General features: G+C 56.1%; 1 protein-coding gene across 1 annotated transcript; it reads right to left on the reverse strand.

Annotated features, from left to right (window-relative positions):
* Positions 1-576: 576 nt before the first annotated feature.
* On the reverse strand, positions 577-15,468 carry LOC124243046 (interleukin-9 receptor-like). The gene is given in 9 exon segments (XM_046668622.1): positions 577-3,296; positions 3,298-3,759; positions 5,384-5,468; positions 6,913-7,018; positions 7,539-7,740; positions 8,242-8,387; positions 8,919-9,097; positions 9,231-9,342; positions 9,676-15,468. Coding segments are annotated over 9 exon segments (2,031 nt in total). The 5' UTR covers positions 10,208-15,468; the 3' UTR covers positions 577-3,089.
* Between the last annotated feature and the right edge of the window lie 726 nt (positions 15,469-16,194).

Consider the following 16,194-nt stretch of genomic DNA (forward strand, 5'->3'; position numbering starts at 1 on the left):
GTGTGTCTGACAAAGTCTGGGGTCCGGAGCCCCAGGGTGAACAAGAAGGCTATTTCTCACGCTAGGAGAAAAGGGCCGTCTTCCATCCCATGTGTAACTATTTCATGACCAGTTCTGAGGAAGGTTGCGTGTGTGTGTGGTAAAATATACATAACATAAAATTTAGCATTTTAACCATTTTTTACGTTACAGTTCAGTGTCATTAAATGCATTCACGTCGTTGTGCGACTGTCACCACTATCGTTTTTCATTCCCCATCAGCAATGATGAGAATTCACATTTCTCCACATCCTTGCCACCACTAGTTTCCACTTTTTTTATTGAATCCATTCTAATGGGTGTTAAGTGATATCTCATCATGGTTTTGATTTTTATTTCCCTAATGGCTAGTGATATTGAGTATCTTTTCATATGTTTACTGCCATCGGATTTGGCGATGAGTTCTCAGGTATGACACCAAAAGCACAGGCAATAAAAGAAAAATCAGTGATTTGACTTCATCAAAATTTAAAACCTTCGTGCATCAAAGGACACTATCAAGAAGGTAAAAAGATAACATACAGAATGGGAGAAAATATTTGGAAATCATATATCTGATAAGGGTTTAGTGTCCAGAATATATAAAAAACTCTTACAACTCAACAACAGAACAACAAACAATCCAGGTGAAAAATAGTCAAAGGACTTGAATAGGCTTTTTTCCAAAGAATATACAAAACTAGCACGTGAAAAGATGTTCAGCATCACCAGAACAGGTAAATCCACAGAGAGAGAAAGTAGATGCACGGTTGCCAGGGGTGGGAGGGAGGTTGGCAGGGGGAGTAAGTGCTTACTGGGCAGGGATTTCCTGGTGGATGAAAGCATTTTGGAACAAGATAGAGGTGATGGTTGCACAATACTATGCATGTAGTAAATGTCACTGCACACTTTAAAATGGTTAATTTTATGTTATATGAATTTTTTATCTCATTGAAAAACAAAGAAAAAGAAACTATTCCGCGGCATCCCCTTGCTTAGACGTGTCCTCTTCCCTCACTGCTCCCTTGGCCTGGCCTTCAAGGCCCTCCCCAGTCCAGCGCTGCCTGGGGCCTGGCCAGCCTCATGTCAGACATTTGTGCTCCAGCCATGCTGTCCATGCAACTCCTCCAGCCACCAGCATTTCGTAATTCCAGTCCCGGGCCAGCTTCTTTCCAGCTGCTTACAGATGCCCGGCGATGAGCGCCTCCCTCCTCGGGGATCCAGATCTTTCAGACCTTGCTCCACTGTAAACCGGACCTCAGCACACGGCTTCCAAGGCGTGTCTCATCTCAACAGCGAAATTAGTGTTTTCTGAGCCCCTTGATGTGCAGGCACCTTGCCAGGTGAACTCACAGCCACTCCAGGAGGTGTCAGCGTGACTCACCGACACTCACACACCTCTGAGCCGCTTCACACTCAGAGTCAGGTCTCCTGGCGCCTCGCAGAGAAAGTGTGCGAACGCTGTGCCTGGCCGCACGGCAGAGGCGTCCCCACGGTAGGGTTACATGCAGGTGGCCCAGGTCCCACGTGAAGCCACACGAGCCACACAGATGCTGTTATAAATACACCAGCTGGGGCTGCCCGGGGCTTGGCTCCAGGAAGTGGATTCAAGCCAGTATTTTTATACTTGGTTAGAGCAGAGGATGCGTGCATCTGACTTCCATCCACTCCCCTCTCGCTCTCTGTATACTAAAGATACATTCTGGGTCCCGCCTACCCCTCTGACCAGAATCCGGCCCCGCTGAGGCTCCCCACAAACCCTCAGAGGCTCCACAGGCACACAGAAGGAGGGGTGCCTGTCTGAGCCAAGAGGGACCTTTGCCTTTGGGACCCTGGGGCAGCAAGTGCTTTTTTCTGCCCAGGCCACAGGGGACACTGGAGACCCACAGAGAGGTTAGCACCCAGAGAGAGATAGGCCCCCATTTTATCCGCCCCTCTGAACCTCAGCACCTCCAACCCCGGAACAGTCTCGTCCCAGCCCTCCCCAGGCAGAGGATGTCAGCACCAGCCCAGGTCCAGCAGCCGGGAGGAACAGGGTCTGCTGCCGGAGGCGCCCAGTCAGAGTGATGGGCGTGCACTGAGAGGGCCCCTGGCGCCCTGGGCAGAGTCAGGGACACTGTTATGGGCTGAACTGTGTTCCCCCAAAATTCATAAGTTCAAGTCCTAACCCTCAAGCACCTGTGAAAGCAACCTTATATGGAAATAGGGTCTTTGCAGGCCGTCAAGCCAAGATGAAGTCACTCGGGTCAGCCCCAATCCACTACAATTGTGTTGGGATAACAAGGGGGACTTTCGACAGAGACAACAGGGAAAATGCCCGGTGAAGACTGAAGCTGTGCTGTCCAGGCCTGGTGGAAGCCCTGAACCACGGCCCTGAGACCCAGACTTCAGTCTCTCAGCCTCCAGGTCTATGAGGGAATGTATCTGTGTGGTTCTAAGCCGCCCGGTTTGTGGGGCTTTGTCACAGCAGCCCTGGGAGACGGCACAGGCACCCCCCACACTGTCCTCACTGCCTGCAGACTGCAGGGCCGAGCAGAGGCAGGGCCCTTCACAGACCAGTGCTGGCGGTCACTTCTGGCCCTGACTGTCCAGGAGCTCTGGCCACAGCTCTCCGCCTCCTGGGGCCCATAGAGGAGAGGATAAGAAGATCGGGGGCATGGCCTCCATAGAGTGGCCACTGGCCCTCCACCCTGCTATTCCTGGAGCCCAGAAAGCCCAGGAAGAGCAGACCAGCCCCCCACACCTCCTCTGGGCCCGTCTCCCCGCCACTGGCAGTTTGGAACAGCCTCCCGCTGCCCTGTGATCTCAGGAGCAGAAGAGCCTCAGGAAGGAGCAGAGAGGACAGTCGGCCTGTCACAGACTCTAACCCATGTCCACTAGGCCCGGGCTGGCCCTTTAAGGGGGTGAGGGCAGAACAGGCTGTGGGGTCAACACCCCTCTTCTCAGAGGGGCCTGGGGTCAAACCAGAAAGCAGGGTGGGAAGTCGGGCAGGGGCCTGGATGGCAGGACGCAGAAGGCAGAGGCCCCTCCCCCCAGTGCTGGATGGGGTGGGGCTGGCAGAGCCTCTGCCTTCATCTACACTGGACGTCTGACCACTGCACAGGTGGCCCTCTGCAGAAGGTCCAGTCCAGTAAAGGGTCATGTCCAGAGACTTTAGTCTGTTTTCCCCAAAATGGACATGATTCAGCTGGCCAAGTCAGGGCTCTAGAACCTCCCAAACTGAGCCTGCTGTCTGCCAGGGGTAGGAGGGAACAAATGCCCTGGAGATCCTCATGCAGCCTGTTCACCAGGGTCTTGCGTCTGACCGTGACCAGCTCCCACATGGGCACCTCCATGCTGGGCATCCAGGCTCTGCTGGTCACAGGAATGGCCACAGGCCAAGGCCAGGGTGGGCCCAGAGCTCTGCATGCTTCCTGGGAATGTCGAAGGGTGGCACCCCCCATAGCAGCCCAGGGCGCAGTAATCGCTGCTGCTGCCCTCTGGCTGTGGGGGTGCTGGCCTGGCAGGGCCCACAGGGACCCAGTCCTCCTGCGGCAGGTAGGCAGGCAGCTGCCCTCTCCACTCCACAGGGAGGCCGGTGCCAATGCCCGCCTCCTCCAGGCCCACTGACTGCCAGGGATGTGCCGGGTCGTAGGTGAGCAATGCAATGTCCTCCTGAATGCCGGGCTCCAAGGCTCCCCGCTGGGCACCGACGTAGTCCTGGCTGAGCTGCAGACCAGCCCTGTGGGCCCCTGTCCAGCTCTGGAATGGAGCATAGGGAGGAGGCAGGGCTCAGCAGCACGTTCAAGACTCACCCTGGGAGCAGCCTCCCCTCCTCCTCCAGGAAGCCCTCCTGACAACCACATCCAGAAGCCAAGCAGCGCCCGTGCCCAGAACACTCTGTCTTTCCTCCAAGTGCCAGTCAAGCCTCAATATGGGACTGAGTCCCTTCAGGCCCCTCACCACTCCCCCAGCACAGGGCCTAATGCTCAGAGCAGCCTGAACCAGAGCACAGATGGCAACAGGTGCCAAGGACAAAGAAAACCGCTGGAGCAGCTCCGGCCACTTTCAGTAGGCACGGAGATGGGGCAGCCAACCTCGACCCCCACTAACACACACACACACACACACATGACAGGAGACACCACTGAGACTGGGGCCTTGGGGCTGAGGCAGGCAGACCTGGACCCCTCCACAGGAGGCCCCAGCTCCAACAGGGAAGTGGTCCCTTGAGTGGGACCTGGAGTCTACACAGAAGGCATCACACACACCACGTCCTCCATTACTGCCCTGCTCCCTGGAGAGCTGACCCCTGGCTCCAGACCACCACCCAGGGGCTCTAAGTAAGCCCTGCCAGGTGCCCAGGGTCTACAGAGAAGGGCTGGGTGCCTGAAACCCAGGTGACAGTCCAGGGGCCATCGAAATCTGTGCCCCACTCAGCCTCCGTGCTCAGCTGCCTCGAGGATCTCGGCAGGTCCCATCCACTGCTTTGGGGAAAGAGGGGACTCCGCCAAGGACGAAAGGCTCAGTTCTAAGCTTCAGATTATATTTTTGCACAAGAATCTTGAAAACTAGGCTCCCTGTTGAGAGAGAAAAGGGCCAGGCGGACACTGTGCGACACGAGGAGGGGAGAACCTGGGAGAGCGGGTCAGCGGACCCAGGAAGTCATGCCCCGCCGTCCTTGGCCCAAGGGAGGGGCTGAGAGAGTGGAGACCAGAGACTGTCCACAAGAGCTTCTCCTCCCCCGACCCCAGCCTCCTGCCACGGGGGCATCAACCACCAGGCCAGCAGGCAAGGGAGGGGTCTGCACAGAGGGGCTGGTGCGACCCCCCAGGTTGTCCTCAGCTTGCCCGTAGCCTGTGGGAGCCCACCAGGGTACCACAAAGGGGGCAATGCAGAGTCTCCTCATCAGCCAGTGTGCTGCCAGGGGGACCAGGAGGCCAGACACTGCACGATGGCCACCAGAGCTGTAGCCCAGGGACCAGGGACAGCACAAGCACCAGAGACCATCCCCACAGCCAGCAGAAAGACACCTTAGGAGAGAAAGAAGGGACGAGATGGCGGCAGGAACAGGCAGCCCCATTGTTTGACCTTAAACTGACTATTTACCTCAAAGGCGCTGCCATGAACCAGAAAAGACAGAGATGATGTCAGAGAAAGTCGACATCAACAATGGAATTAGAAACACCAGAGCAAAAGAAGTCAGCCGTAGAGAAGAAAGATCTTTTTTTTTCCCCATTTGAGACACAGTGTGTAAATTTAAGCCCACTATGTGTACCAAAAATCTCAAAGCACTGACCAAGGCCCTCAGGCCCTCCCCCATCCCTTGCCTGAAGCCCACATCCTGAGCAGAGTCAGGCAGCCCCTTCAGGGTTGCGTCACAAACCTGGAAGTTCCCGTTGTGCACACTGTAGAGAGGCTGGAAGAACGTCACTGGAGAGGGCACGTTCTGATAGAAGGTTCTCTTCACCCTGAGGCCAGGAGAGGACAGTCAGGGGCCTGTGGAGACCTGGGTGGGGGCTCCTCCAGAGGGCGAGGTCACTGTGGAGAACTTAGCCCTCTTCCAGCCAGCAGGTGACCAGCCCCGCCTCGTCCATGCTGCTGCCACACACCCACCTCTCACCAGGTCCACACCTGCTGCCAGGGCAGGCCCTGACCCTCGGCACCCTGTGGCCTCCCTGGATAATGACCCCATAGAACTGATTTATACCAAGACATGTGTCCTTTACAAGGTGACCTGTGATGGAAGGGGCAGGGGCATGGGTGACCAGCGTGTCCGTGGCCTGCAGAGAAAGCCAGCACCTCCAGGGCGCCAACTGGTGCCACGAGCAGACAGATGGCAACTCCCGCCCCATGTGACTTCCCTCTGAGCACCAAATCTATCCGCTCAGGACCCACTGGTCCACCCCTAAGGATGCCACACAGGGCTCCAACCCAATAGGTCCAAGTCAACCTCCGCTGGGGCCTGGCCCCCCCAAGTTCCCCACCTCGGGGGTGACATCAGGGGCCACAGATCATCTCTCATCCTCCCACGCGTCCCCTGGGTTTCTCCCCCTAAGACCCTAGCAATTCCCTCCACTTCACTCCATCTCTGCTTCTGTCACCAGCTCAAGCCCGGCTGCCTCTCTCTGGACACCACCATGGGCCCCCCAGCTGGTCCTCCCATCCCCCTGTCCCCAAGAATCCATTCTCAAAATATACACCGGATCACATCACACACTCTTGAACAGGCTTCAAGCACTTTCCTTTGCTCCAAGGACAAGCCGGGAGCCCTCCTCGGCCTTCCCCACCCCGACCCAGCACCCTCTTCCTCTCTCCCCACCCCCGTGTGCTCTTCGTTCCCTCTGCTCTCATCCTCTCTGCTACCTGTCTGCACCTGGCCAGTCTCATCTGGGATCCCCTCTTTGACGAGGCCCCTGTGCCCCGTCCTGTAACACGATGTGTGTGACAGCTTATGTCAGGAGGGCCCTTGTGTCTGTCTTGTTCTCCGTGGCATTCACCAGGGTGGAGAACAAGGGCCTGGGCACACCAGGCCCAGAACTGTATTTTCACAGAATGTGTTAACACATGAGCGAACCTCCGAGCACCTCCAGAGGCAGGAGACGGAGGACCTCAGGTGACTTAGTTTCGGTGACTTTGGATTCCCTCACGGCTCTTTGGGGCCACACTGCCTCCCCGTAAACCTGGCAACTTGGGAACTCCCCACTAGTCCAGAGCAGGGGCTTGAAAACCTCACTGCATCCAGGACCTGATGGCGGGGAGGGGAGGAAGAGGGGGAGGCTGGCTTGGCCCTCCATCTCCCCATCACACACCCACGGGTGCACACACACACTCACATGCACACACAATTCACACACACACACATACGATAGATAACACATTAACACATGTGCACACACTCCCCTCAGCACTGACCTGGGGGACAGCTTGAACAAGAGGTAGGTCAGGCTGGTCAGCAGGAGAAAGATGGACACAGCGACAAGGGTGCTGTCGGGCTGCCGCAAAGGTGGGATCAGGGGGCCTGTGAGCAGGGAGGGCCCCGAGCTGTGAGTAGTGTGAGCACCTGCATGTTCCTCCAGACACACACATGGCAAAGGCACCACCAGGAGTGCCCCACACCGAGGTGGACTGTTTGCGACTGGCCTCGGAGGTTCACGCTGTGCCTGCTGAGTACCGTGGGTGACCACGCACCCTGAGCCTTGCCTCCCAGCTGCATGGTTACCAGTACCCCTGTGCACAGGGTTAGCCAGCCCTCCCTAAGGAGATGGGCATGTCCAGGCACCAGAGCCAGAAGCGCCAGGCCCGGCGTGCAGCTCTGGGCACACTCGATGCAAACAGCCGGAGCACCAGGTCATGGGAAGCCCAGCGCTCGGCAGCGTCTGTTTCCTGCTTGCACACCCCAGACCTCCAAGGGAGGGTGGTCGGCTGGGGCATGACTGCCCCAGGGAGGGGCTTCCAGGAGGGGGAAAGGATGGGACGATGGGACAAGCAGGGGAGGGGAGACCCAGCCCAGATGCCCAAAAGGCAGTGGCCGTGCCTACCGCGTCTCTGAGGGGAGGGGAAGCGCACGGGCTGGCTCCATTCACTCCACTGGCCCTCATAGCGATCCTCCTCCGCCACATCGTCCTCTGCTGTGGCCATCTGAACACGAAGCCTGGCCTCACAGGTAGTGCCAGGGTCCAGCTCGACAGCTTCAAGGATGAGCCTAGTCACCCCGACAATGCGATCCTTGTGCCGTGCCCGCTATGGGGTCGAGGACAATCAGCAGGTGCCAAGGGTGAGACTGGGTCTATCAGCCCTCGAGAACATACACACACACACACTCACCATACACACACTTATATGTGTACGCATGCACAGGTGCATGGGCACAGGCTTACACTCATCTACCTGCATGCACACTCACATGTGCACACACCACACTTGCACACTCATACACATAGACACAGCCTGCAAATAAATACATGTATTCATGCACACACAGGCACACTCACCATGCTTGCACGCACACACACACAGTCATGCACAGACACACTCACATCCAGACACACCTGCGTGCACACACATACACACATGTGCACAGCCACACTCACCACACTTGCACCCACACACTCTTGGCTCTGGTTACCTCCCCTCCTCATAATTCCAAGCCGACATCTCTGTATGTGGGGGAGGAAGGGCCCTGGGCTGCTGTCCCAGGAGAGAGAGGCCCCCAGGGTCACCACCTCGCAGCCCAAGCACTACCTCCCAGGCCTCCTCCTGCCTCTTGAAGGCCAGCTCATAGGTGAGGAGCGAGGTCAGCGGCTCCAAAGCGGGAGTGATGCTCCAGGTCAGGACGCAGGAGTCAGAGCTGACATTACTCTGCAAGTCAGACGGAGGATCCAGCTTCACTGGAACAGATGAGGCCACATGAGGGTGTGTCAGTCAACATGCCCAGGACTGGGGATATGAAAGATTCCTGGGGGCGTGGGGGACATGGTCAAGGGCCTCTCAGACCAGGGGCCTCACTGTGAGACTGGTCCAGAGAAGCCCCAGGTGGAACAGGATGGCACTGACTTCCTCCAGCCCCTGCAGCCAGACAAGATGATTTTCAAATCTTGCCTTTCCTTTCCCTCATAAGCTGCTGCTGGAAGTTCTTCCCAGTGTCTTACTGCAGTCTTTCCTGCTACAACTTAAGTGTATTTCAAGCAGCTCAAGCTGCAGCCGCTGCCTCAACTCGAAGCCCAGCATTTTCATCCTCCCCCAAAATCCTACCCCTGCAGTAACTAGTGGGACCTCCCCTCCCAGGGGCGCAGACTGCCCCTAGCCCTGGATCTCTCTTAGCAGGGACCCAGAGCACTCGCTGGGCCACGGGTGTCACAGGCTGCAGGGCCCTGTCCTCAACCCCCACGCAGCCAGGATGTTCCCAGCCCAGGCCTCACCATGTCTCCGGGGCAGGTACTGTGGGTCCACCAGGCTGACCTGCTCCTTCCCAGAGATATCACGGTGGAAAGTGATGGTGAAGTTGTCGGAAGGCACGAGCACCTCCTCGGGCGGCAGCACCAGGGTGCACACACTGGCCCGGAAGACGCACTTGTGCACGCTGCCCGGCGCGTGGTTGCTGAAAAGGGCAAGTGTCAGCATCAGGGGCCACCACGCTAGCCCGGCCCCTGCTGCCATCAGGGGACCCGACTCTCACCCCTTCCCCCTGCCCCCTGCCCTCTGCCCAGGTGGGCCTAGCCCTCCTGCCTTACCTGGTGAAGAGGAGCCAGGGGCTGGCACCCTGGCCCAGCTCTGAGGCAGCCCAGTGGCAGTCAATCCTGAGGACGTTGTTGGTGAGGCAGGTGAAAGTTCCAGCCCCTAGCCCTGGGAACAGTGACCATTGGACCCCTGGGAACCCTCAGGGGCTGCTTCCGGGCAGGGCTGGGGGAGGGGAGGGTCTGGAGCTGACTCCCTGACAGGGCAGTCCCCAGAGAATGATCCCAGGAGAATTCACCAAGGGCAGGGCTGGGAGATGGGGGAGGCGATGGGCTCTGACCCATGGTGCATGGGAGGAAGTGAAGTCCAGGCTGATCCCTGGAGGATGGGCCCCAGCACATTTCAGGCCAAACCATTCCCCACAGAGTTTGACAGAAGACAGCCCTGGCCCCCAAGCTCTCTACCCACCCACCTCACACAGACACTAGTGCCCAGCCTCACCTCCTCCTTCCCCTGGGACAGAGACTCCCAAGCCGACCCAGGTACTGATGCAGGTGCAGATCAGGAGCCAGGTGCCTGTCTCTCGTGTCAGGGCCTCGCTCTCCCAAGTCCAACCTGCAAGGGACTGGCCTGAGGGGCTCCGTGTGAGGAGCACCCACAATGGGAGGCTCCTCATGAGATCCTCCCTGTGAAAGATGCTCCCCATTGGATGCTCCTTATGAGGCATTTCCTGTGAGGAGTACTCCCTTGATGGGTACTCCTCTTTGGGTTCTCCCTGTGAGGCACTCTCTAGTCTACTCCCTGTGATAGATGCTCCCCATTGGGTGCTCCCTGTGAGGGATTTCCTGTGAGTATTCCCCTGATGGGGGCTCCTCATTGGGTGCTCCCATGAGGCATTTCCTGTTATGTCAACTCCCTGTGAGGGGTGCTCCTCATTGGGTGCTCCACGTGAGGCATGTTCTATGAGACTGACTCTCTGTGAGGGGTGCTCCCCAGCAGAGTACACCGAGTGGGTCCCCACCCACACCCTCATTGTGTCCCATGAAAGCGGCTGGGCAGCACCATCCGAGCTCCTTTCTGGGACCAGCGTCCTCTGCCAGCCCAGCCCCCATCTCTGGGCCCAGGTCCCCACCTGCAGGGGACGCAGGGTGAAGGGAATCAGTCACCATTGGCAACAGCCACAGATAAGATTTACTGAACCCTCTGGTGTCACACAGTGCCAACTGCGTGACATGCATGATCCACGTGAATTCCCACAACAGCCATGTGCGTGGAAAGCCTGTCCCAGCCCACAAGGGAGCTGAGTCTCAAGGAGGGGAAGCACCTTGCCCAGGGTCACACAGCTAACTTCGGCACATCCTCTCTCACCTTGGTTTCCTTAAATAAAGACCTGTCCCAGTGTTCTGCCCTAGGAAAGGGCAGGAGGATGGCAGTGGGGTGTCCATGCAACAGACGGCACTTCCTAAACTGTCACACCCCTGTTCCAAGGTGCCCTGTGGAGGAGAGCATCCCAGGAGAGCCAGGCTCAGTGCTAGAGTGCCTGCCAGGCCCCAGGATCCCCGGGAGAGCCAGAGGTTAGCTGGAGACAGGGGCTGGGTGCTAGGAAGTGCCTGGTGCCGGCAGGCTGCTGATGCCCCATCACCCTATTTGCAGCTCCAGATGGTGTACTGATAGCTCCTGAGCAGGAAGCAGGGCCAGCCTGGTCGTGCAAACCTGATGGGTGATAAGGAAGCAAAAAGAAGCAGACATGCACACAGACCACAGCATGTAGGCCCTCAGGGAGCCCACACACCCTCTCAGGCAACAGACACCACGCTAGCCCCGCCCCGCACCGCCAGCAGCCTATGCATGCACCCAGAGGACGGAGCCCTGTTAAGATCAGCAATCAGGAAGACCCCACCCTTCCCTAGGATGGAGCATCACCTGGCACCACCAGCCGCAGCATGGGAGGCCCAGGCAAGTTTACCCAGCAGTAGCAGTTACTGGATGGAGCAGGGGAGCAGCGGGACAACAGCTCACTCCCAGGGTGTGTGAGGACAGATCAGAGTGAGCACCAGGATCCAGTGGGAGCTCGGGCATAACAGCCACTTCCCAGCTAAGAGCTGACCCGGGCTCCAGGGTGGACAGCCAATGCCCCAGCAGAGGAGGGACACCTGCATCTGTGCAGAATCCGGCCAGCCCAACCCTAACCCAGGCTAACCCAGGAGCAGATGGCTTGAGAGTGCAGAGTGGCGTGGCTGCAAGCTCAGCAGGCTCGGGAGGCAGGCGTGGGGTGGACAGGACCCACAGGGACACCTGAGAGCTAGAAGGGGCGGAGGAGCCCGGCCTTCTCTCACACTGGACCCTCTTGCCTGGCCTCCTTCTCCATCACGTGCCTCTTCCTTGTGAAGCCCTCTCTGAGCCCCGGGGTCTGTCCCCCTAGCCAGACCAGACACCCCGAGCCAGGCCCAGTCGGCTCACAACAGGAACAGGGAGCCGGTAGAGGCTGTGGGCAGGGCTACAATAAGGATGTCAACAGAGCTCTCTTTGGGGGGCCCTGGAGGTCAAATGGGGGCAAACAACACCCCTACTCTTCCCGCACCTGCCAAGTGGCCTCCTCTGCCCAGCGCCCCTTGGGTATCCCTCACTGCCTCTGTGCCACTGTGTCAGCAAAGCTCATTGCTGTGCCGCCTCCCACACCAGGCCCCTCCCGCGGGAGAAGTGCTGGACTTACACTGCTGCCCCTGCACCCAGCTGTCCCCGCAGACACTGCCCTTGCCTCCAGACGCTGTAAAGCCTGGGGCACCTGGGAGGAGGTCTGGGGGGCGTTACTTGAGCATAAACCCTCTCCCCGCTTTCTCTGCCCTCGCTGAGCTGACCCTCCTTCTGGAATCCCACCCTCACTGGCTGCCCCACCCACAGCTCCAAGGGAGATCCCCAGACTCCCGGCTGCTCTTCTGCCCTAAAGAACCCCAAAGGCAAAGGGTTTGAAGGGGCTTTACCAGTCCCATGGCCTGGACCCCATCTCCACTCGTGGCCGTCACAGCTGAGCCCATGCGGCCCCAGAACACCCCCTCGCACTCATGCCCACCCAGGCGAGCTCAGTCATCGAGGAAGCAAACTCTCTTCCCTAATTAGAAACCTGCCAGCAGCTCAGTGGCCTCCTCTGCCCAGAGGCACTCACGACCCCTGCAGGCCTGGAAGGAGTCTGACATTCTCATCCCTGGAGATGCCCAAGGTAAAACAAGGCAATGCTCCCAAACACTGCACTTGCGAGGCTCCTCCATGGGTCCTTCCCGGGCCAGGGCCAGCCGGCTGCCCACCCCTTTGCCCCCTGTGCTTCACACCAACTCGAGCTGTTGGGAAGTCCCAGCTACTGACTCACCTTCCCAAATGCATCTGGCAGGTCCCATGGCAAGTCTGAGGGGCCCCGGCCCTCCAGACCTGGAGGCGACTTGTGACCCGACCGTCCCTGTGTTCACAGCAGAGCCCCTCAGCCTGATTCGGGAGATAACTGCAGCAACGGGTGACGTGAGCCTCACACGGCAGGCTGACACGGCCGCCCACAGCTGAAACCACGGAGAGCAGCGGAGCAGCGGTCCTGAGCAGGGCTGGCAGGCAACTGTCACCACGAATCAGAACCCAGGGATTAAGAGGTGGGGCCGCCTCTCCTTGCCCATGACACGGAAGGGTGCCACACAGGGGCTGTGGTGATTCATCCATTGATCGGCGGATGAGTGTCCACCGTATTCCTCCCAAGGGACACCACTGAAATGCATTAAATGAGCCCAGGAGGCAAGAACCCTGACCAGGCACAGAGCAGCAGGCCCCGTCCCTTTCTAGGCTTTTCTTAGGACAGAGGCGCGGGGGCTCCTTCCACCAGCCAAGGCCACCTCTGAGCACTGGGCGGGGGGGGGGGCACAGAACATCCGAGTGACGTGGTCTGTTACAGAAAGACAAACAACACAGAATATACAACGGTGGTCCCCTTATCGGACCCAGAGGTACCCCATGAGAAGTTGGACACCAGCCCCTCCAGACAATTTCTAAGCTCAAATGCACGTTTCTAATGGACTCACACTGTGCTGTGAGCTCTGCAGCCTCCTGTTCCTCTGGCTATTTTCAACATCCTTCTAGCTCAGCACATAGAAACCTGCCTCCTGCCTCTAAAGGAGGAACCAGCAGGGTTTAATAATCTCGCTGATGGAAATTTGGATAGTTGCCTATATATATGCTATTTTAACTTTTTCTATTGAGATATAGGTGACATATAACATTTTATTGGTTTCACATGTATATATGCTATTTTAAATGAAGGTAGCGAACAATTCTGGGCATGGATCTTTAATCATCAGAATGAGTACTTCTGTACAAAAAACTGCTATGGGTGGAATTGTGGGGTCTAAAGCTCAGCATTTTAAAATATTGATGGGTCCTGCCAAGTGGCCCTCCAAAAACATACCAACTTCCACTCCCACCAGAAGTACGAGAATGTCTGTGACACTCACCAACAGTACAGATTATCAGTCTTTTTAATCTTTGCTAATCTGATAGGCAAAGATAGTTCAACGTTGCTTTAATTTCACTTCCTTGGTTATTAGTGGTGATAGGCATCTATTCATATACTTATTGGCTTATGTTCTTCAGGGTACCAAATAAGGTCACATTTCGGCATGCATGTTTATGTCAGTGTGCATATGTGCTCTGTGCATCAAAACATCTGGGCCAAGGTTTGGGTACCCTGAGCTGCAGCTCTCAGGACCCGTGGGGGATGGATCAAAGGCTTGAGCCAGGGAGCACCATGGGAATGACCAGGGACAGAATGACATTTCTTTCCAATATTTAAATTTTAATCAGCATGGCTCCCAGTCACCTATTACAAACACACACTTCTATACTCACTGGAACTCTCCCTTCTTAGTATCCTTATCGGGAGAGCTCCCTTCTGTCTGTCAGGGCCCCGCCACCTTGCTGAAGCTAGGATTTACTAACCTAAGAACAGCAGGCCATACCACCCACACCGTAACCCTGAAAGTGGAGACCACAAAGGCTGGAAAGGGAGGAAAGAAAAAAGCCAGAGAGCCCCAAATGCCACATCTAAACTCTACAAAAACCTCTGGACGAGCCCTGAACACATGTGCAGCCCACCTCCAAGCAGCCCACCCAAACAACATGAACAGAGCTGTCAGCGGCTGCCCATGCCAGAGACACAGTTTACAACCTGCTTAACAACCAACAGTCCCCAGAGAATCATAACAGAATCCACAGCCTCTACAATCTGTATCAGTCACAATTTCCAGGAAACCCAAAATTACTAGACATGTGAAGAAACAGAACTATGTGACCCATACTTAAGAAGAAAGACAACTGACAGAGACTGACTCCCAAGACTAAATTGTGGGCAACAGCACAGGTTTTAAAGCAGCTACTCTAACTATGCTCAAAGATATACAGGAAAACATGTTCACAATGAACAAATAGGAAATCTGAGAGGAGAAATAGAAACTATAAAAAAAAAGAAAAAGAAAGCATGTAAGTGAAAAACACAGTATCTTAAATATAAGGAAACTGTCACAACCACACAAAAAACAGATGGAGTGTTAACCATAAGGAATCCCTGAAAGAAGGGAGGGAAGTGAGATTTGACTCATTGACAAAGGAATCACATCCTAAGAGCACAGAGGAGACGACATCTGTGAAAGCTGGCACCTCGCTCTTCCAGGGAGATGGGAGGGGCCAAGGAGAGCCCAGGACCATCACCAGGATTAGTCAGAGGCCTAAACGTGAAGCCGCCGAGCAGGTCAGCTTCATCCCCCACCTGCACTATGCCGGGCAGCACCGATTCCTCTACTGGACTGTTAGACTCGGGAAGCCCAGTGCCTCTGCCCAGAAAAATGCTGACGGCTCTCCGTCACCCCACTCCTCCCCCGTAAGAAATGGAGTATGCAAAGAGCAACACCCGTAAACAAAGGGAAAACCTGGCATGAAGAACACAACCAGGAGCCACCAAACACCCGTGGAAAACCAGGACAAACAAGAAAGAAAGGCACCAGTGACAAGCACCATCAGGCAGACAGGCGGTGAGGACCTCATGCATGCCAAGCTGCATCAACCTCACAACCCAAGGTGGACCACGGTTAGCAAGCTACAGCCCAAGGGCCAAATCCAGCCCACTCCTTAATTAAAAAACTTGTGAGCTAAAAATACTTTGCACGTTTTTAAATGGTTGGGACAAAGCTTAAAGAACTACATGAGGGGCCGGCTGGGTGGTGCAGTGGTTAAGTCCCCACATTCTGCTTTGGTGGCCCAGGGTTTGCCAGTTTGGATCCCGGGTGCAGACCTACACACCGCTTGGCAAGGTATGCTGGGGCAGGCGTCCCACATATAAAGTAGAGGAAGATGGGCACGGATGCTAGCTCAGGGCCAATCTTCCTCAGCAAAAAGAGGAGGATTGGTGGCAGATGTTAGCTGAGGGCTAATCTTCCTCAAAAAAAAAAAAAAACTACATGACAGGTGAAAATATTATGCAATTCACATTTCAGCAACCACAGCTTCATCGGAACACAGCCACACACGTGTGTGCTGTCTACGGCTGCTCACACCCTCTAACAGCGGTGCTGAGTGGTGGGGACAGGGCTTTGCGCTCCTGTTCAACGCGCTGCAGCTCAGCAGGCTGGTCACGAGCCAGCGTTTCAAAAGCCACCATGTGGCTGTGTTGCAACGGTTTTTTTGCTTATTAGCAGTGCATAGCCATCATGCCCAAACAGAGTAGAATCTGAAAGTCACATTTCTAAGGCACAGTGGGGCGTGGATTGTCATCAAATTGGATGGCAAAGGATTGTGTTTACTATGCAACGACACTACAGCTGGTTGACACGACCAGACCAAGCACTTCCACTGGCACTCTTCTCAGTGCACAACAGTTTCCTTACAAAAATTCAAAGTGAAAATAAGGCAACCAAATTAAATTTCCAAGGGGTTCATCTGTTGCCCAAGCAAAGAAAGCCACTTAGTGACGGCGAGTCCACCGTCTGATTGCAG

Source organism: Equus quagga, chromosome 7 (assembly GCF_021613505.1).
Source record: "Equus quagga isolate Etosha38 chromosome 7, UCLA_HA_Equagga_1.0, whole genome shotgun sequence".
Classification (NCBI taxonomy): domain Eukaryota; kingdom Metazoa; phylum Chordata; class Mammalia; order Perissodactyla; family Equidae; genus Equus; species Equus quagga.